This window comes from Poecilia formosa, unplaced genomic scaffold (assembly GCF_000485575.1).
Source record: "Poecilia formosa unplaced genomic scaffold, Poecilia_formosa-5.1.2 Scaffold263, whole genome shotgun sequence".
NCBI classification, from domain to species: Eukaryota; Metazoa; Chordata; class Actinopteri; order Cyprinodontiformes; family Poeciliidae; genus Poecilia; species Poecilia formosa.
In genome coordinates, this window is record NW_006800202.1 from 248445 (window position 1) to 270176 (window position 21732).

Here is a 21732-nt window from a genome sequence, read left to right on the forward strand (position 1 = left end):
GTTGCCATGGCAACCGCTCGCTCCTCGAGCCGAGCACAGATTACATAAAAAACGTAACATTCACTCCGTTATGATATTAGGTTTGCAGGCTTGATATTTATTTTGCGATCCCTGAACACAGCGGTGGTTGATGAGTTAATTTTAAGCTCCTGCTCTGCTCGTTATTTTGGTAACCGAACCGAAGCGCACAGAATTGCGCAACACCTTGTAGAAACAATAATCACTGAGATTATTATTGTTGTTGGGTCATTAATTTGAACACGTTTTGTTGATTTTTGTGTTGTTGTTCTTTAATAAAGTTCTGAACGTTTTGATAAGGAGTCAGAGGAGGACGTGCTGGTCTCAGCCTCCTGGCGGCGTTCAGTTTGTCACCTAATGCCGAGATCGACTCAAAACCTTCCACGACCAACGTGTTATTGCGCCCCTGCTCTAGCAAAGCACGAATGGCTCAGAAACAATATGAAATGGGGGAAAAAAGTTATTTATTAACTGATTAAGTCGTGTTTTAGATTGTTCTTGAAAAACTAATCACTCACGGCTGCACAGTGAACCCTTTGATTCTTTACAGCTGACAGCCGCTCCTCTCTCTTGCAGGTACTGCGTACCCCCGCTAAATCTTTTAGGGGTACACAGTACCCTGCCGTACCCCCTTACTTTCACCCCTGGTCACAGGATGAAGAGCTTTGTCCGTTAGCCTCATTCAGAACAAGCTCTTTCTTCCCTTTAAAAGGGAGTTTGTTGTTTCCTGCTGTGGCATGCTGTGCAGCGCTTCAGGGAACAGAGGAGTAGGACGTCTCTGCTGCATGCTCTGCTACACCATGACATCAGCTCTCAGGCACCGATAAACACTCGTGCTCCGCAGCTACTGGCCGGTCCACCGGGCTGGATTTAGCACTTATTACTTTGCTCCAGTGAATATCAACAAAAGCACACATTAAGCTTAAGGAAACCAGGACAAAGTACTTGCATAACTTTAGGCACGGTTTGTGGGAAAACGCAGATTTTTTTTCAGATGATGAGAGGTCAGGTTCACCATAAGGAACCAGAAGCTAAACAACATGCAGGGAAGATGTTTATCTAATAACCTGTTAATGTAGCTGTGGTTATGTTTATGAACAAAATGTGATTTAACTGGCCAGTGGATATGATTCATGTTCCATGAAATAAACTGGCCCTATTCACTCTGGGCATGAATATTGATGTTTGGACATGCAAACAGAGAGAACTGGGCATGAGTTGGTTACCAGTATTAAAATAAACCACAGTTTTACACATTTATGGTTTCAAGACCTCTATAATTTTTCTATCTGATTAAATAAAAAAGGGATTAAATAAAAATACTTTTAATGATTGTCCAGAACACACCCTGCATGGAGGGACTGCATGCATGGTGACCCATCTTACAGCTGGACTGAATCCATTTTTTACACAATAAATGCTTCCTAAAAATACCTATTGCTACCACCTCGTTAGACAGACTTCTGTTGTATACTTAAGGGTATAATTTAGGGTGTTTTGAATCCTTCATTTAATTCTGATGTTTACCAAAACTACCTCACAGAACAGAACACTAATCTAAGATAGGAATGCATTCTTCAAGCTACAGAGGCGCTGCAGAATCTACAGGTCACCGCTTCAGGTTGTTTTGTTAGAATGAACTCTACCCAGCTATGTGAAGGGTTTCTTGGAAAAACAACGTGCGTGCACGCCTACATGCTCAAAATTTCACATGCATGAATTTCACCGGCCTCTTGGCTGGAGGAGGGGTAAACAAATGCCTCCTTATCATGCAAGTTCCATAGGAAATGAATGGAAAGGGAGCGACGTCGCCTCCCATGTCTTGAGCCCTTTACTTGACGTTCACTACAGTCAGTGACCAAGTGGCGAGTAACAAAAATTTAGCTTTTTAAGCTCTTCAAAGAATAAGAATGTCCTTAAATGCCTAATTTGTCTTGTTGTTTTTTTTTCCTCCTCTTTTTTCTATTTTGGGGGGTGTTTAATAAGGAAAAATATTACAAATATTTCTAAAGTAGCACCATAAAATCATAAAAACAATCACAAAATCCTAAACCAAAGCCACAAATGAGCTGCACTTCCTTCACACACCCCATCCTTTGTGTCTCATGGATTGGTAGATTATTTTGAAACAGGATAACAAGCAGATATAAAAACTTGCACCTCTTTAAACAACAACATGACGCATGCTGCCAAGGTAAAATGATCTTTTTGAGTTATTCATCTTACTCTGTCTTGTCCTGTCATGTAGAGGAGAAAGTGAATTCACACAGATCAGCTTCGATTGTTTCTGAGCCGTCAAGCAGGTTAGCGAGGCCGCAGGAGGGAAATTAGGCCGTGCAGACATTTCTTTGATGACTGAGCAGCTTTTGGACTCCACCAGCTCCACTGGCATAGCCTCAGAGTTGGGAGGCATGAATGTGGAATCTGACATCAGCCGTGTGTGTACAGCGATGTTGTCTTTCACATTATGTACCGTCGCTACCCCAGCTGGTGGTTTGGGCCCCCATCAGGGCAGAGAAGTGGCATTTCTGCTGATCTGATCCACCTTGTTTAAGTTGTCGTCTCCTTCCTACATGGGACGTTTGACACTTCTTGGAGTGCAGGCTCAGCGAAGCAGTGAGAAAACGGTTCAAGTCCTTATTTGGAAAGAAGATGGGCAGTTGTGACAGCATCTACATCCAGACTCAAGACACGAAGAAGCTTTTTTTAAACTAATGCTATTAAAACAGTCCATTTGCCATTCTAAATCGACGCTCACTAATAGCTCTCTGGATGTTCTGTTTAACTGCGTTTCACTGGGTTCTTATTGATTTCACTTCAGTGACCAGCCTGCTAGTGTATTTTCTTTTGTCCAGAGAAATGGTCACAGTCCAATTTACTGTATTGATTTCTTCTATGTAAGCAATTACAACAGGAAAGATTGGTTCCTTCCCCTTTTTTTTTACCTAGTGCTTTGGGGAATTGCTAAGGTACCACGTTTGGAACCTTGGGGTTTGTATTATTTTTAATTGTACATTTTTGTTTTTAAAAACGAGCTGCAACAATTCAGGGAGGTTTGTGTGTTTTAAAGTTCATAAGTTATCAACATTCTTGAAAGTATGAATAGGATACATTCCAGTTAGCCTTCTGATTGTGTTTCCAAGTAGATGAATCGTTTGAAAACTTTTCACTAAGAAATAAGAAAGCTTAGTCACACTGTGTAAGATGGGAAGTATTTCCACAGATAACTGGAAATCTCTTTCAGCGATCGGAAAACAAAAACAAATTAAATGTTATAACTGAAATATCTTTGGTAACAGCACAGTATTGCAGCAAATCTGTTTTTAATTTTTCAAACCCCAAATACACACTAATATGCACTAATGTGAACAGTGGAAACCACCTTAGCACTAATGCAGTACCTGACATCTACAGTCTTCCTTTGGGGCCAATCATTACCAAGAAAAATTAATACCACTCCTGGACTGACTGCTTATAAAACACCAGCCAATAACGTGTCAAGTAGTGTTGCTCCCAGGTATTTTAATCTTCCCAAATTGCATTTTCTTTTGAATATTTTCTTTCAAATCAAGTTTATTTTGTCAAGGACGCCACAGTGAACAATGATGCATGTTAAAAACAAAGCAATCGTTTTGTATGAAGGTTTTCTAGCTACAGGCTAATTTACAAACCCAGTCCTTGGTTGGACCTTTTTTTCAAAAGACAACAACGTTAAAATTAAAGATTCCTCACATTCTCACATTATTTTAGAAATGCTCTATGAAAAGAATGTGAAAATAGGCAAGTTTTCCGCAAATAACTTGGAAGAGAAATCTGCAAATGCTGTCCCTCAAATAGGCGGAGGAGCGGCTGGTTCTGCTTCATGCAATGCCTTAGAAGGTGATGTGCCTACATTATTCCAGTGAAACACTTATACACCCTTCGAGATGAATCATCACACACAAGACGATGGGATTACAGATTTTTCCTGCTTTTTTTTTCCAGACTTTGCCTTTTTTTTTCCTATTTGGATTGAACAAAACTATATAACTTGTAAAAGAAACCCTACTCAGTTCTGTGTGAAAAAGTCTTTTAGTTTACTGACTGGGTTTGTTCTTGCTTCTTGCTTTCATCTCTGTTATGAAGGATTTTTTTGGTTTCTCTCCTTAGTCAGCCAGCATTGATCCCTCTCCTTCCCAGCTCTTACGTAATGAGTCAGTGTAGGCCGACTGGGCTTGGTCACTTACCCAGGTTTCAACACAGTAGACAAAGTGACTGCTGACGGTCAAACATCGCACCACACCTTTATTTATTTGTCTTCTCATTCTTCCTTAGTTCACTCGTCTTTTTGAACTTTTTAAAAACACACTTCTATTTGTAGTTTTCATAGAAATAATGACTTGCTTGTTATTGGAGATATTTCAGCCTTTAGGCTCCTCTCTCTGACTCTGGTGCATAACTTCCCAGGTTTCATTTGTTGGTAATATCCAGAATGCTATTTTGTTTTGTCAAGTTCTTTAGTTCCCAATAAATGAACTTAGAGCTGTTTAGCTTTTAATATTTGGTGGTAATGGTCTAAATTCTCCTCATGGATGTATTTCCATTGATTGTGAACTAGTGATGCCACCACATGTTTATTCATAATGGTGGCATAAAGCCAATAAAGGTTCAAATGTCGTTTAACCCAAAATTGATGGAAAAATTTTGTAGTTCATTAAATTTTCTTAAACACGTTTTCTTTAGTAAAACAGTCAACAGTTGATGTGTCTTGCATGCAAAACCAATATTGGCTCAAACTTTAATATTGGTGCATAGTTCACCTGTCTATGCCTGCTGTCTCTTTTTCCAAACATTGTTGCACTCCACAATATTTTGCCCAACAAACAGAGAAACTGAAGCAATCTTACTTGAATTTCTACTAAAGGAATGCAGATGATGATGATACATTAAGCCAGATGGTTTGTTGGTCTTGCTGTGGTGCTCACTGCTTCATTCACAGACTGGCAGTTTTGATTTCTATTTCCAGTCTCTGCACTGGAAGCGGAGCAGTTGGGTCACCCTTAGCACTCCTGTTACAACTCCCACCAGTCACATTGCCTCTCCATGTTTTCTTCTGTCCTTAATCTCATTACTCATATGGTTTTGCAATTCAGAGAGGGCGTGTAGCATTAGCTGAGATCACAGGACGGGTTTATGTGATTGAACTAAAATAGAACTGACACATTTATATGGTCATTTAACAAGGCCCAGCCATTAAAGGCGAATGTTGCTTCTCAGTTAGATATGTAGGTAGTGGATGGATACTTCTGCTTCATTTGGTCTGACCACAAAATATGTGGAAGGAAAAATAGGTTGGGTCATTGTGGTGTGTGAATACTTCTCATTCCTTAATCGCAGCTCCTTTTACTTCTCATTATAAAAGAAAGCTCATGTTTCAGATGAATGAAACCCAGTTGGACCAAACGATAAGGGGGAGAAACTTGTCCCAGTACGTGACTGTTTTTGTGTGACAGAAATGTACAGCATTGACATGTAGCTGTGCTTTAAAGCTATGTGGAAGAGCAGGTTCTATGAACATATGACCTCAGTGGTTATAAAATGTGACATGTGACACACAAGGTGGAGCATGTTGCTCCATCCCTTAATTATTGCACAGGAGTTTAATCCAGAGGCATAATCTTACTTTTTTCGTCAAAGAAAATGGATATTGTATATTTGAGTTGCTTATATGCTGTATAGTTTTGTTTTATGGTGGTGCTGTGCAGCTAGACAATCTTTACTTTGGTCCCATAAATCAGTTAGATCCAGTTTGTTGATAGAACCACCATATTTTAAGAGAAATATTGATTTATAGAAGTTGTGTTTGTAAGTGACCCACTTAATGAATGATAATAGAAGAGTTGGTGGAAAACAACCTTTTGGATACGGCTGACTTGAGGCCCAGTTTTACAGCGGTATTGTTGCTTGTTTTTGTTTTCTTTTACGGGTTGCCTATTTATTATTTACATGAAATTTTAGGGTTATTTTGTTTTCTCCATCTTCAGTATGTGATGAAACCATTTCTTCAGTCACTGCAGAAAAACAAGCAGTCGTCTGTCAAACATTGGCCTGTTTCCAACAGACAGGAGAAAGGCACGGCTCAGTTTATGGTCGGGTGACTACAAGTTATGTTGTTTGTGTTTAAGTGTGGAAAAAAAGTGAAAGGCAGTCATCTGTTAGCCTCACGCGATTCTAAGGTACACACATGTTTTTGTAAGGCAGCTTGACAAGCTTCAAGACAAATGGTGTGGAAACTTTAAATGTTTAGATGCTTTATTGGTCATATGAAGGCGCTGCAACATCTTGGAGCTTATTGTTTTGCAAGTCATCATTTCTTCAGGATTTGTCACAAATTAGACTTAATCCAGGTGTAAACCTTCCATTCAAAGGTTGGATGTTGATTATTTGGGTAAATTTGGTTTTAGGTATAATTCCAACTGGTCAATAGATGGGATCACTCATAACAAACTTTAGGTTTTCATGTACAGTGGATACCCAGTATTCACGGGGATAAGGGACCAAATATTTTAGGTCCCCTCAAATTCTTATAGCTGCCCATTTTAATTGTTTATAAACCAAATATACCTTAATATGCATTTATACACAGTTGAAACAGTTAGCACTACTGCAGAAGCTAATATATAAATTCCCCCACCCCTTTGAGAACTTTGTTCAAGTTACTTATTGGACCAATACCAATATGCTAAAAAGTATTTAAAAAGTAAGTATGCTGTTTTTCCATTATATTTAAGATATGCTTTGTTAAAAAAAATATAAAAATATAGCAAATATATAAACTTTCTGCAAATAAATCAGTTATTTTTCACACAAAAGTCTGCCAATGTGAATTGGAGGAGGTCTAGAATAATGGAGAATATTGATCTCTAACTCCAAGCCATTACTATAAGAGATCTAATGTAGATGAAAGTAAGAGCTAATACTACTTACAATAACTAAAATCTTAGTTTTTTTTTTCTTCATGTATTATTTTTTTCTGGAAATCATATCAGACAAGAACTTAGTCTTCTGAGAAAACTTATTAAATGACACAAACTAACAAAACTGATCCAAACATTTATAATTATGTCTGCATTGCATCTAAAAGTTTTAGTGTTGCAGTGACAGTTGGAAGCAGAGGGAGGTCTGGTGCAATGACTTCAATAAACATAAAGCAAATCGAACTCAAATTCTAAAACCAAGACAACCCAGAAGCTACATGTTGGTTTCTTAAAATCAAAACACAGCTTGTTTAAAAATAATCTCTGAATGCCAGAACTTTTGTACTTCCATTTCTTCATCTTTCTTCTCTCTTTCTGTTGAATGTTGGCGCAATCGAAACCATATTTTTCATCTGAAGTATGGCAACACAATCTTGCATGCTCACCAGTGAATTGACCCTCCCATCTCACCAACGGCTGAAGCGGTGGAACGGTGACCTCCCCGTCTCCCTCTGAGATCCAGCTGGTTCTCCCGAGCCCTCAGCTCAGCACCCACGTGTTTTCAGCAGCTCCTCTTATGTAAGCTCTCCTGCCAGACAAAAGCTCAGCCATCGCAGATACAAATCACTGACTGGCCCTTGCTGGCAGCAGAGCTCTTAATGTTAGCCAGTAATCCCACTTACTGATGTTTCTGCTTAGAATGTGTTTTTGCTGGCTGTAATTTTGAATTATACACGTTTATGTGTTCTCACGCCATTGCCTTTAAATGGTCTTGACCATACCGTTGTTGTTGGCTTCAGTTTTAGCTCGCGAGACGTCCACTGAGATATAAAAGCAGATTGTTTGACCAAAGCTGCCTTTTGTTTTTAAAGACAAAAACCCACAACCACAAATGTGCAACTTGCTCCTGATTTTTGCACTTAGATTTTAATTGTACAGTCTTTGCCTTTTGTCTTTTTTGATTCATCAATGGTTCCCATTTAAATCTCCCCATCTTGTCCAAATCTATTCCCAATTCCCATCTGAAATCCCTCCATGGTTTCCGACCCACACGGATTCATTCATGTTTCCCATTTCTTCTCATCAAAGTCTATAATTCTTGTCATTTTCCTTTATATCCAAATCCATCAATAATTACATGCTGTCTGTAACCATGATTCCATCATGTTCAATCTAAATCCATCCATGATTCCTATTGCATCCCACCCCACCCAGGATTTAGTTCCATATCAGTCTGGAAAGGTATGGCAGGAAACCATAAACCCCTCCATCCAGGAACACTCTTCTGCTTCTCAGGGGGTAATACGAGGCTTTCTACATGGTCTGGAGTCCATTTCTGTATTGGGAATCTCAAGAGCAAGGTTCCCAATGCAAAACGTGTTCCAGCCGGGTCCAGCCGGGGCTAGTTCTTGAAAATGAACCATGCCGTCACTCTGTAAGCTGATGAAGTCGAAGACAAAGCATAGCTTCAAACCTGAGTAGACCAGGTTTGATTAGGGACCAAAATTGCAACATGTTAAATTTTCAGCTGGTGTAGCTCTCTTTCACACTGCTCTGAGCGCAATTTGCTTCTTCATGAAATGTAAACATAAATGGAGTGGAGTCAGATTTTAGCTGTTGAAGGATTTCTCTTTTGTCTTTGGAAAATTACTGTTCAAAAATGGGCACAGCTTGATCCAGTTCTCCCACTAGATGTGTCTTTGTTTTGGTAGTATTTACCCAGAATGCCTTGCGTTGTAATCCCCTTCATGCTTTTGGAGCAGTCTTGAGTCCAGTTGGTGTTCACACATACATTTGAACTTCACCAGAGTTTGCTTCAGTCAAATCAAGACTGTTTGTAGGCAGACCAAAGTTAGCTTTTTTTGGTCCACACCAAAGTTTGATTTCACATTCACACCTCTCTAAATGAACTGGACTTTCTAGGCAATATGTGTAAAGGGAATTAAACAGGACTGGTGTGAAAAGCACTTGTAGAAAAAATAAGCACTGTGGCAAACAGGCCTTTGAGACCTTAGAGGCACACATGACACCTACTGTCTTGCTCTTCTGACGCTAAAACGGAAGAAGAGTGGGTCTGTGTCAGGTATTTTGATTTCCTATTAAAAGTTTGTCTGAGCTTCAAAATTCACTCACATGTTATCAGACTAATAAAGACCAAGTGACTTATGCTTACAGAATGTAACCCCACAAGTCTCCTGGGACACAGTGTGCAATTTATACTGGCCTTTTCATTTGAAGATAAGCAGTTATTAAGTGTGTCTGAATCTGGGCCAAATGACATCAGCTGCTCACAGCAAGAGTTACAGACCAACTTCAGTACGTTCTGTCCGTAGAGTTTTGCCTTCATCACTCTAACATGTTTCAGTGCTGTCCCTCACTGCCCTACACTACACAATAAAAACTGGAGGTTTTATTGTTAATCTATATTAGTTTATTCTGATACCCAAACAAGACGAAAGTGTGATGGAGTTGCTGAAGGTTTGTTTTGAAGCTGTAGTCTTGTTTAGTTGACTGCCTTTTTTTGCAAAGTCTTTGGCTAACTTCACTTTATTTCAATCAAGAGAAACAAAAAGTGGTCAATGGAGAATTGACTAGAGATTTGGTTCAGTGTTTTATTATTACTGCAGGATAAGCATAGATGGATGAATAGATTGACAATACAATAATTAAAAGCACACTTGCAAATTGGGGATACACTGATGTAAAATATTGGTTATTAATATTGGCCCAGTTTTACTTATCCAACCAATGCTGCCATGTTAAATAAGGACAAACATGTTCTGATGTTATTGATGATACTGATATATTGTGCGTCCCTGTTGAAAATTATTGTTTAGAAAAGACAGTGCAGACATTTCTGAATTAAAAAAAGTTTAAATCACTTTTGCATAGCCTGATATTTAGACACTGAGTGTACCAGATGTACTTGAATGCACCATAAAAGTGCATCTTCTGGAAATCCTCTCTGCTCAGACAGTACCTGTGTGTTTTTACAAATCATATGCTGTGCATCATTTTGGACTTGTAAAATCCTGTCGATAGTTGGATTTGGACTTTAGTTAATATTTTCCAGAACCAGAGATGTTTATGTTCAGTTTGGTTTTTCAGGTAACTCATAGTAAAGAGCAGAGCGAGCCATCTGCCCTACTGCTGTTAAAAAATGCATACCCTGACAAATTTTTGTTTCAGTCCTCTCTCCTTTCTACACTGCAGCTGCATGATGAACCTTAATGTTTCCAAATGATTTAATAATAACTGGGAGTCCCGTCTGTTTCAGACAGCGTGTTCAGGTATAAAACAACACTGTAGTTCAGTACATCCAGACTATAGGCATTTTATTTATTTTATTTCATTTTTTTGTCTTTTACTCTGTATTTATTATTATTTAAAGTTGAAATTCAAATACAAATGGAATGATTAATATCTTGGCTCTCATATCAGTGCAGATTTTTTATCTATATTCATTTTAAAGCATCTTTCCTCAAACAATAGAGCTTGTGAAAAGTAAACAAATACATATATGTATAGTATTGACGTCTGTTTGCTTTAATATGAAATGTATGTTTTTCATTCCCAGGTAATTTGTAGCTAAAACACATTATGTCCCAAAGATAAACACCAAGCACATGAATCCACGGTACACATAGTTGCATAATATCAGGGATGCCCCACTTCAGATATTTTTGCTAAATTCCAACTTCGTAAGAGGAACATGTTTAACCTTTGGCACAGTTTGCTGTACAGGAACACCCTGCCACCTCCTCTGCCCCCCAACCCCAGGTTTTTAAAGCAGTGTCCTTGATGGTAATTATACAGTGTTATCTCTATTTGTCTGAATAAGATCAAAGTTTGTTTCCTCACACCAAAGTGAGTTTAATCAGATAACATCAAAGAGCTCCACTGACTGTGGGAATGCCAGGGCACAGTGGCTGCAGAAATCCAGTTCTGGCTCAGAAAGCCTCCGCCTGCGTAGCTTTTGATAAAGATAAAGAAACTGAGGGAGGCAAGAAGGATGGTGGTGAAGAGTAAACTGGTGAGTCATCAGACACAGTGGAAAAGAGTTCACTGAGTCACGGCTGAGCCAGGAGCCCTGGGAGGTGGATGAGCTGTGGGACAGAGGGGAAGAGATGACTAGATGGGGTCAGGATTGAATCCAGCAGCTTCTGAACTGGTCACCAGGAATGATGATGCCTTAGACTGTGAATCCTGGAAGGTTTGTCATGCGCTTGTTGCTTAAAAATGGTTGAACATGGAAAGAACAGGAGGTAAAACCCATTTGTTATATGTATTTAAGGCTTGTATTTGATATAAAGTGTGAACCATCTGGGATGTGTGCTGGGCCTGTATCTGCATGCAGAATATTATTTCAGCCCTGACTGAACATCCGTTGATTCAGGGCTGCCTTCTGACTCATCCCTTCTGTCCGGCTGCTGCATCGGTTGCCCTCTGCATCCCTCGTGTCAACAGCCCATTGATGCTGACTCTCTTATTCTTTCGGTCTTGATAATGTCTCTACATTGATTTCAGTGGCCGACTGATGCAACCCCAGTTTCTTTTGAGCCTCCGATGAAATTCGAGGAGTGGAGCTATGTGATCGATTTCAGAGCATCGACAGGCATAATTACTCTTCATGTATTTGATAGTAGTGAGATGAAAATATCTCATATCGCCAGCAAAAAATTAACATATATTAGCTGAGATAAAAATGTGTCTTTGTGATGAGTTTAGATTTGATTGGTGAGGTTGTACAGGCCTTTTAAAGTGTTTAATTTACATGCATTATTATTGTTCGGAAAATGTCATGTTTAGAGGTGAACCGATCAGTCTCCAACTTTTTATTGAGTGGAATATCACAAAAGAGAGGGGAAAATGTGCTGTGGGCTCTTTGTTAGAGGTATTGGTTTTTGAATCCAACAGAAAATGAGTGAATTACAAGATTCTCCCCATCAGAGCAGAACAAGCTGAAATCTCCTGATTCTGATCCGTTTGGTGGGTCTAAACGATTTCTACTGACACACACTGTTCAAGTAGGCCGGCATTGAGAACACAGTGGGGCCAATTAACAGGTGAGGGCTTTAAAGACATACAGAGCAGGTGCATGGCTTATGTAAGTACAAAGGAGAAAAATGTCAAAACAGAAATACCACAATAGAGGTGTTTACTGCCAGATTGTTTTTGCTCTTTTCTTTTTCATATTGAAATGTGTTTATTGCTAATATAGTGGACCCCCAGTATTCACAGGAGCCAAGGGCCACAGTTGCCCACAAATTGCTAAAATGTTTAAAAAGCTTTACCTGCTAATTCTGGTACAGAACAGGTTTATATATACATATGACTCTGCCAGGTTTTATAAGGTCGCAATACTTCCAATCATATTTTATTTAAAAAATACATTGAATTTCAGGCTTTTGTGGAGTTTTAATCTCTGCTCTGAACTTTCACAACTGTAGCAGGCCCATGGTTAGTGCAGGCGATCTCATGTCGGATTTTTGTTCGTTTTGCATTCAACTCGACGTCAGCAAGTTGTGTAACAAATAAGGCAGGACATGGAGCAAAACATAATTTTGAGAAAACATTTCTGTTTAATTTGGTGTTTTGCTTTCCTTGCAGCATGTGAAGAGAGGAGCATAATACCGTCTGGTTCTGTCTGACTGTTTGAAATGCCAATATGAATCAGGAACATCAGGTTATGCATAAAGGACAGTGTGACCGTGTGACGAAGCAGTCTGCTTGTTCAGAATTAACAGGCCCTGTTAATTCTGAAGGTTTTCTGGATTTAGTATTGAGAGTTGACTGACTGAAGGCATTTATATGATTGCCTTGTCTCTGGATAACGTTTTGGCTAAAGGGCGTTAAAGCCGTGACATTTAAAAGCAGCTTGGACGAAGCATGTACTGTAAGACATCTCTGATCTCTTAACAAAAAGCGGTAGTGTAATTGTTTAGTATCTGATAACATCTCTGTTTAACCTTTCCCATTTCTTTTCTCAGGGGTGGCCGGTAGAGTAGCTCACCAGAGGACGGCTCCACCTCCTCGTTGGCTGTCCCATCTCGGAGAGCAGAGTTCGTGTTTGGTTTTTGTTTTTTTCTTTTTTGTATTTTTAATGTTTGGAAGCAACCACTCAACTTGTGAATTCATGATCACATGACCGTGGACATGGACGCAGTCCTGTCCGACTTTGTCCGTTCTACTGGAGCTGAACCGGGATTGGCCAGAGATCTTCTAGAAGGTGAGACCTATCCCTTAAAAGCCTCAGGATTTTATTTTAAAAATCTGTTTTTTACATATTTATTAAAACTTTAACCATGTCATGACAGTATGCTGTCAAACGGATATTCTGTCGAAAAAAATGCAACTCCTCCACCACCTCCCAGTGCTACCATTACTAAAAATGCAACGCTCCCAGTCACAATCAATCAGAGCCAGGATGCGTGTCTTAGCGCTGTCAATCATCCTCCTGTACGTCACTCAATGTGTTAATAGTGGAAAAACAATGTACTGTTACAGAAAAACCATTTATCCGCCAACATAGTGGCTATGCTAACTAACGTCAACCAGCTGTAGCTTAGCAAAGAGCAACCAGGAGGGGATGAACATGAGATTGATTGACAACACTAAGACCCTCCTCCTGACTCTGATTGGTTGTTTCTGACTTAGTGGTGTATTTCTGCAGTTATTACTGGACTTATCATTCTTGCACCGTCACAACATAATGATAATTGTGAAAAATATTTATTTATTTATTTATTTATTTTTGTTTATTTTTACATATTTAAGACCTAAAATGTCTTAATTTTTAGGTCATTTTTTTCGCACCCACGTGACCTGCAATTGAACAAAGGTCACATGGGTTCAAGTAGACACAGAGCTTCATCACTGGAGATACCTAGTTTCAGTTGCTGTTTGTGTCTTATTATTATTATCATTATTATTATTATTGGCTACCAAACACTGAGAGAAGCAAGGTATGGCTAAAGTGAAGAGGATTTCTGTTGCCTAGCAGCAGTGCAAGCTGCCAGCAGATATATGCTCTGAAAATGTAATGCAGCTGCAGCAGCGAACGCTGGTATTCACCCGAGTGACGGAATGCGCCTTTGCATGAGATAAGACGGCCCATGCTGCCATGACAGGTGGTAAATATTTAAACTCATTAACGACGCGTCATTTGTTCGCCTTGTAAAGCGGATCCAGGTTGTTGAGTCCCGTCGTCCAGTTGAGTCACATGAATGTTTTCTCCTCTCTGCCTCTGTCTGTGTAGGTAAGAACTGGGACTTCACGGCGGCGCTCAGTGACTTCGAGCAGCTGCGGCAGGTCCACGCCGGCAGCCTGACGTACTCGTTCCCAGAAGACCGGGTCTATCAGCCATCCGAGAAGGAGATGGCCCGGGTGGGGCGTCCTGTTCTCCACCGGCAAGACGAGGTGGTGCAAGGTGAGGCACAACGATTTGCAAATATTTGTTTTTTTTTCATTAGAGTTCAAAGTCTGTTTATGTGGTTGCTTGATTGTGATTAGATTTAGAAGCCATTTTGAAAAATTTTAAATAGTTTTTTTGTTCTGCTTGTTGTAAGGTGGTTGTAAGGTGTGTTTATTGACTTATCTAAAGTTCAACGACTTTCCTTACTGTCCTGGCTACACATCACCCTCACAACAACACAAAGGAGTTGTGTTGTTGTGACAACACAACTCCTTTGTACAGACCACTGTACAGACCACTGTACAGTGGAGTTTAGATTTATGTCCAGGCCGGGTCGGACCAAAACTACTCGTTTTTCTGGCTCTCTCGTTTCTGGCACATTTAATCAGCCAACGATGAACATGCAGAGAAAGCCGAACGAGAATGCTTGAGATAAAGGTGTGTGGTAAAACTTTGACGGGGTGTGCATAGGAATGACATCACACACTGTCATAAGCATGACATAACATCTGTCATGAACATGAAGGAGTCTTTATGAATTTTGCATTTGCATCATTTACAAAATAATACAAAGTTGGCACTTCTAATAGACTTTTAATACAACATTTACAGCAACTTTGCATTAAAAGTGTCATTATTTACCGAATGATACTTCATGACAACTGTCATAAACATTCATAAAGACTTCTTTATGCTCATGACAGGGGTTATGTCATGTTTCTGACAGTGTGATGTCATTCTTATGCACGCCCCGTCAAATAAAGTTTTACCAGGCGGGTTAATCTACTCATTATAGTCTAAATAGAGGAGCACTTCCAGAAAACAGCACAGATGCTGAAACACTGAGTTCCTTTAAATCAAGACTAAAAACCCACCTGTTCAAAGCTGCCTAGTAACTGGGACATTGATCAATGTATTTGATGTGTATTTGCTTGATAATTGTGATGATTGACAAAATGTAATGTTTATTTCATAACTGTTTGTGTAGTGTAAAGCACTTTGAGCTGCTCTGTTCTGAAATGTGCTGTACAAATAAACGTGACTTGTTGAAGAAAGAATGTAAAGAGGCAGAAGCTCATTAGACTGTAACCAGCGCCTCGCCCTGCTCCGCTCCTATCAGTCACACATCTCAGATGATCTACACTTGACTGACAACAAGTGACAAAATGGAGTTAAATAAAAGCTAGAAATGGAAGAAGTTACACTACTTAAATTGTAGCCTAAAAATGACGCATTATTAAAATAATATGTTGGGTTTACTTTGGCCTCAGGTCTGTAATGGAGGTTAATTAGTTGGTTTGCATCGAGCTCAGACACGACGTCGACTGGCTCAGGTTGGGTTGAAGTTTTTAGGCTCGATCTAAACCACAATACAGTGTAAAACAATCAAAGTTAAAAACAGGGAAGTATTGCAGATTCAGTAAAATAAAATATTATGAAAAAGTTAATTTATTTTAGTAATTAATTCAAAAAGCAAAAATTATGTTGCATACATAAATTACATACAGATTTATGCACCTCAGCCAACATATTTTTAGTAATTTTGTTAATTATGTTTAACAGTTTATAACAGAAGTCAAAAAGAAAAACTCTTTAAAGCAGCTGTTTTTAGTTTTCACAGTCTGGACAGATGGTAGATGGCAGCACTGACTGTTAAGTTTGGTCTCCAATTAAAGTCCAGTCTGAACTATTTCTGTTCCTTTTCTACCCAACGTTTTCCTTCCACTAAACTTTCCATCCTTCAATTTTTATTAGAAAACCTGAACAATATAACCCCCACAAAGTTTTTAACCTTTCCATCTTTTAATAAACTGCATTAATAAAAATAATACAGTAAACTGCATACTTAATTGTAAAACAGTAACAGTTTCTAGGTTTACTTCCCATTGTTTCCTCTCTGCCGTTGCGTTTCAGCGGTGTCAGAGAAGCGTCTGTCGAGGGGCATTTCTCACGCCAGTTCCACCATCGTTTCGCTGGCCCGCTCTCACGTCTCCAGCACCGGCGGCAGCAGCAGCGAGCCGCTCCTCGACACGCCGCTCTGCACTTTCCAGCTACCGGACCTTACTGTGTACAGGGACGACTTCCGCAGCTTCATCGAGAGGGACCTGATCGAGCAGTCCATGATGGTGGCCCTGGAGAACGCCGGTCAGACTTTCACTCATGTGACTCATAAAGGTGCACGCTTCCTTAAACACAGGGGTTAAAGTCGAATTTTCTGCCTGCAGGGCGACTGAACTGGTGGACGAAAGTGGTTCCAAACTGTCAGAATCTGTTGCCGCTGGCGACGAGCGGAGACGGAAACTGCCTGTTGCACGCCGCCTCGCTGGGTGAGTCTCAGTCCTTCCAGTAGCGTTCAGGTTCCCTCTCCATTAGCATTCAGCAGGAGAGCTTCGCTGTTGACTGAAGAACTAATTGCAGTGTTGCTGAGCGCATCCACCTCCCCTTTGTGGCCCTCTTAGGAATGCCAGTTCAGAGAAATTAATAAGGCCACAGCTGATGTGGACACATCAATCTAGACCTTGTTCTGTTCACCAGCTTAACGTCTTATCTGAAAAACATAAATGCAGGCCGACATTTGTAGAATTTCTGATTCTCTTGCGTTTTATGTAGGAGAGAAAAACAAAATGTTGTGCGTTTCTGCTTCAGGAATGTGGGGCTTCCATGATCGTGACCTGATGCTGCGGAAGTCTCTGTATGCGCTGATGGATCACGGCCTGGAGAGAGAAGCTCTGAAACGCAGGTGGAGGTGGCAGCAGACCCAGCAGAACAAAGAGGTGCGATACCCTGACTGCCCGACGCTCCGAGACATTTACTCAGCTATTGTGTCGCTAAAGTCATAGTAAAAAGAAAGCACAGTTTTTGAGTTGCCATAAATAACATCCATTTAGTTAAAAAAAAAAAAAAAATGGTTGACTTTTTTTGTTTCATTTTAGTTGTTCACTTTTGTCTCGACAATTTTGGTCCACATGACCAAAAGTTTGGAAATCCCCCACTTTATACAAAACTACAAACTGCGTCAGTAATGAGCCTCAGATAAAAGAATCTGCCTCAACCTGCGAGAGGAAACTGCTCCCGGAGCTTAAAACTATGTTTTTATGCAATTAAAACCCAAACTTTCAGGTACATTATTCATCACCAGCTGCTTCAGCAATGCAGCATCCATATTTAACAAGGCTTGGCTGCATATCAGGGATTTCAGTAGTTGGGCCAAAGCCCAATAGTTGCTATAAATGTGAGCAGGAATTTAAAGGTAAAGTGTAGAAACACTTTCCAAAGCTGAAAAACGGGTAGAACTTACATATAGACATAAAATAGAATAAAATGTTTTTTTTTTTTTTTAACTTAAATGCAATATGTATTTATTTTTTGATCAGTTTACTGCTATGATAATGTTCTTTCAGCAAATGGCCTTTTTTGAGTCTGTGTGCTCCAATTAGTGAGTAATCTATTACTAATCTAGCTTATGATTATTTCAACGATGAATTGTTCCAACCCCGTTAAACTGTATGAAGAACATCAAATCTTTTCTACTTTTAGACACGCCTGCAGTTATTTTTTAACTTGACCCACATTATTAACATGCTGATGGTTGTTTAACAGTATCCTCGACAGGCGACTGTGACTCCTGATCCTCTCATAAGGCTGTAAATGTTCTGTACTGTGACTACGAAACAAAACCAGGCTGTTTGGGGTTGTTTTCAGTTTTTTCCAGACTGTAGTTTTTTGGTATGAAAGCAAGCTTTGTGGTGCAACAAGTGTGTGATTTAACATGGCAGCAGCCGGCGTGCAGACCAGACGCCCACAGAGCACAGGCCATACCAATAACTGCTTAATATCTGGTCGTTCTTCAACGGCCGCTGCGGCTCCTGCAGCGTTTATTTTCCATGAGAAACTCTGGCGCTGCTGTCTGAGCAGCACAGACGCTCCGGGCTCAGTTGTCAGTTTGTAGCCTCGTGGTAAGACGCAGGAACGTCGGCGCATGCTTCTGTGACATTCGACACCGTCTCTCTAAATGACAAAACTGTGTCCTTCGTTCCCCCCCATCTCAGTCCGGGCTGGTGTACACGGAGGAGGAGTGGCAGAAAGAGTGGAACGAGCTGTTGAAGCTGGCCTCCAGCGAGCCAAGAATCCATTACAGCACCAACGGCACCAACGGGTAAGGTCTGGCACGGACAATGCACTGACTGTTAACCCACGCCACTTAGTCACACGCTGCTTGTTTTCCACGAACAAACAACTGCGGCGCGTCACTGTGACATGTCCTCTGAGACGCATAAACAGCCGAGCGGCCATGCTTTTTAATGAAACGTTTTTTTACATGGTCTGGGTCAGTTCCAGAGTAAACAACTGTTTGTGTTTGTTGTTGCTTTCTGCAGGGCGGAATCGTCTGATGAGCCGGTCTATGAGAGCTTAGAGGAGTTTCACGTCTTCGTCCTGGCTCACGTCCTCAGAAGGCCCATCGTGGTGGTGGCCGACACCATGCTGAGGGACTCTGGAGGAGAAGGTTGGTGCAGCAGAACCTCCACCTATTAATGCTTTTTCACCTGGAGGGAATCAGGCAGAGGGCCGCCACACTTCACTTCCACTCTAGACATGTATGAAATTATCACATGTATGCCACGGTTTCGTCGGTTTCTATTTTTGGCACAAAACAATTAAGCGATACTGATACAGTTTCCAGCTAATAGGATAACTGTGTTTCCACTGCTGCAGTAGCTTAATGAGGTTATATGACAATCAGGACTCCACTATCAATAACCGATATTTACCAATATTATAATTATTTCCTAACCTTTCAACACACTACTGACATTGCTTCCACAAAAAATGGAGGAACATCTGTCTGCTTTCATTTGTTAATTATTCCTTTTGTTTTGTGGATAAACAGTTTAGCTCTTGTCATCTAATGTTCCTGGTGCCCCTCTCTCTGCCGCAGCCTTTGCTCCCATCCCGTTTGGAGGCATCTACCTGCCGCTGGAGGTGCCAGCTGCCAAGTGCCATCGCTCTCCACTGGTCCTGGCGTACGATCAGGCACACTTCTCTGCCCTGGTCTCCATGGAGCAGAAGGACAGCTCCAAAGATCAAGGTGAGGCCCCTGATGTCTGCAGCAGCTCTAAAACCGGCACAGCCCTGTTCAGATGCCAGGTTTCAAGGTCCAGAGTATAAATGAAAAAAATATATATACATTTCCCAATAAAAACCATTATTATTGCCTTATGTGATGTCATTTTCAGGTTCAATACAACCTGAACTCTGCAAATTTACACGTATTATTTTCATTTGTAAATTCTGTTATTGCATATTAGCTCTTCAATCACATAAAGACATAAAATCAGAGTTGAAAAAAGAAAAAAAAAATTCTGAGTGAAACCCACCAAGATGCCTAACAAATGTATTTATCATTTATTATACCACTGTATACTGTAAATATCTAAAACTGATGAAAAAATACTGGAAACAGTTTTATAAAATTAAAAGCAGAAAGATGAAAGCAAGTCTTCATTTATTTGAGTACAACTCCACAGATAACTTAAGATCCTAAAAAAGATGCTATAAAATGTGTAATTGTGCCAAACAAATTAGAATCTCGGCAATTTCCTGATAGCATTTTGCAAATGCTTATGCTTCGATGTAGACCGGTCCAGAATGTGTGATCAATGACATGGTTTCTTTATTACGTTGGGATATGGATGATAGACATAGGCAAGTCACAATAACACATTTTTGCTGGACGATAAATTATTCCAGAAGTTATTGTGATAAATTATAATATTGTTCTGAGACCATTTTTTAAGTAGTGTAATGCAAGAACACATTCTCAAAGATCAGTAAACTTTAAATTCTAATGAACTGGAAGACATTTTAAATATCCAAAATAAATAAAATGACAAATAAAATGAAGTCTTTGTAAACAAAATCACCCCTCAAAAAAGGGCTAGGTGAGACCAAACTGAAGACTTTTATCATCCAAACGATAAATCAGGTCAGTGAAAGTTATTGAGTTTGTTTCAGTTTATCATGTTATTAATTGATTATTGTGACAGCCCTACCTGCTCATGTTTAATTAGAGGGGTGTGTGGATATTTCTGCTCAAAATCTGGTCAAATTTAAATATCCTGGATTAGTAATGGTCACACTCGGCATGAGGAATAAAACTGCAGCACAGTTTTATTCTTTTTTTTTGTCTTTTTCTACCAGCAGTTGTGATTCCACTCACCGACTCGGAGCACAAAATGCTGCCTCTGCACTTTGCTGTGGATCCTGGGAAGGACTGGGAATGGGGAAAAGATGACACAGACAACGTGATGCTGGCGAGGTAAACGCACAGAAAGAAACCGTCCGCTCACATGTCCTTCTATAGAAAGGTCACAAACAATGCCAACAAAACGCTGCGTCACATGCCAGCGCTGTGAGCGTGCCGAGGCCCGTAAACAGCAGCGGCGCTTTCTGCAGCAGGCGGAGGCGTGCAGAGATTGGCCGCTGATGCCAGATTACAGATACCCACTGACGTTGACAATGAGATTAGCCGTAAATACTTTGAGTGAATGAACCAGAGGTGCAAGCGCCAAAAATAGCAGCTCTGTGGAAAAAGAACTTTATTAACTCAGCTGCTAGTGGTGACTGTCTCATCTGAGTGTGTTTAAAGGTCATGGAGATGAAGGCTTATCGCAGAATGTGAATCCAAGACATTAGGATCCATTTTCTCTACCTGTGTTTTATTAAATGTATTGAAATGTTAGAATTGGCAGCTCAGAAACAAACCATGTCACCTCATTTTACAGAACAAACTAATGCAACTAATGATTAATCGAATAATAAAATTGCTACATTATGCAGATTTTTCATTCATTTTTTAGAAATACATAAAAGATGCAAATAAACAAATGATTTGATAAATTTTTTAAAATATTTTTTTATTTTTGGCTAAAATGCCATGACAGCATTTTTTTTCTCTTTTGCTTGACAACAATACAGTGTATTGGCTGTTCAGGGCTGATCTGTTGCTTGTTTTTTTGTTTTACTGGTTTGTAATTGGATAACAAATGTGCTTAAAGACAGATTTCTTTTATTTCTTATTTTTACAGAATTTGACCCTGGGTAAGCTAAAACTACCATTTGATTTCTGGGAAGAACATATTTACAAAAGTTTATTATTATTAAGTTTTTTTCTGTAATCTCAGAATCCCAGCCTGTTGCAGCAGTCGTTCCTGGTGACGGTGGACATGTAGCAGCAGAATCCGCCTCAGAACTGAACTTGTTTATCTATTTTTTCCTCCCAGTGTGGCGCTCTCGTTGGAGGCCAAGCTGCAGATGTTACACACCTACCTGACGGTTACCTGGCTG

The 21732-nt window shown here is 40.0% G+C and overlaps 1 protein-coding gene and 1 long non-coding RNA gene across 2 annotated transcripts in view; one reads left to right on the forward strand and one right to left on the reverse strand.

Annotated features, from left to right (window-relative positions):
• The window catches only part of otud7b (OTU deubiquitinase 7B), a 36029-nt gene that overhangs the window by 10465 nt on the left and 3832 nt on the right, over positions 1–21732 (forward strand). The window contains exons 2-10 of the mRNA XM_007570538.2: positions 12965–13203; positions 14233–14403; positions 16303–16533; positions 16614–16715; positions 17035–17162; positions 18438–18544; positions 18765–18892; positions 19325–19474; positions 20590–20704. Coding sequence (XP_007570600.1) covers positions 13119–13203; positions 14233–14403; positions 16303–16533; positions 16614–16715; positions 17035–17162; positions 18438–18544; positions 18765–18892; positions 19325–19474; positions 20590–20704 — 1217 coding nt within the window. The 5' untranslated portion in view covers positions 12965–13118. The remainder of the gene's footprint in view (positions 1–12964; positions 13204–14232; positions 14404–16302; positions 16534–16613; positions 16716–17034; positions 17163–18437; positions 18545–18764; positions 18893–19324; positions 19475–20589; positions 20705–21732) is intronic.
• LOC107838482 (uncharacterized) overlaps positions 13724–21732 on the reverse strand; it is a 15904-nt gene continuing 7895 nt past the window's right edge. The window contains exon 2 of the long non-coding RNA XR_001664557.1: positions 13724–13753. This is a non-coding gene — a long non-coding RNA (uncharacterized LOC107838482). The remainder of the gene's footprint in view (positions 13754–21732) is intronic.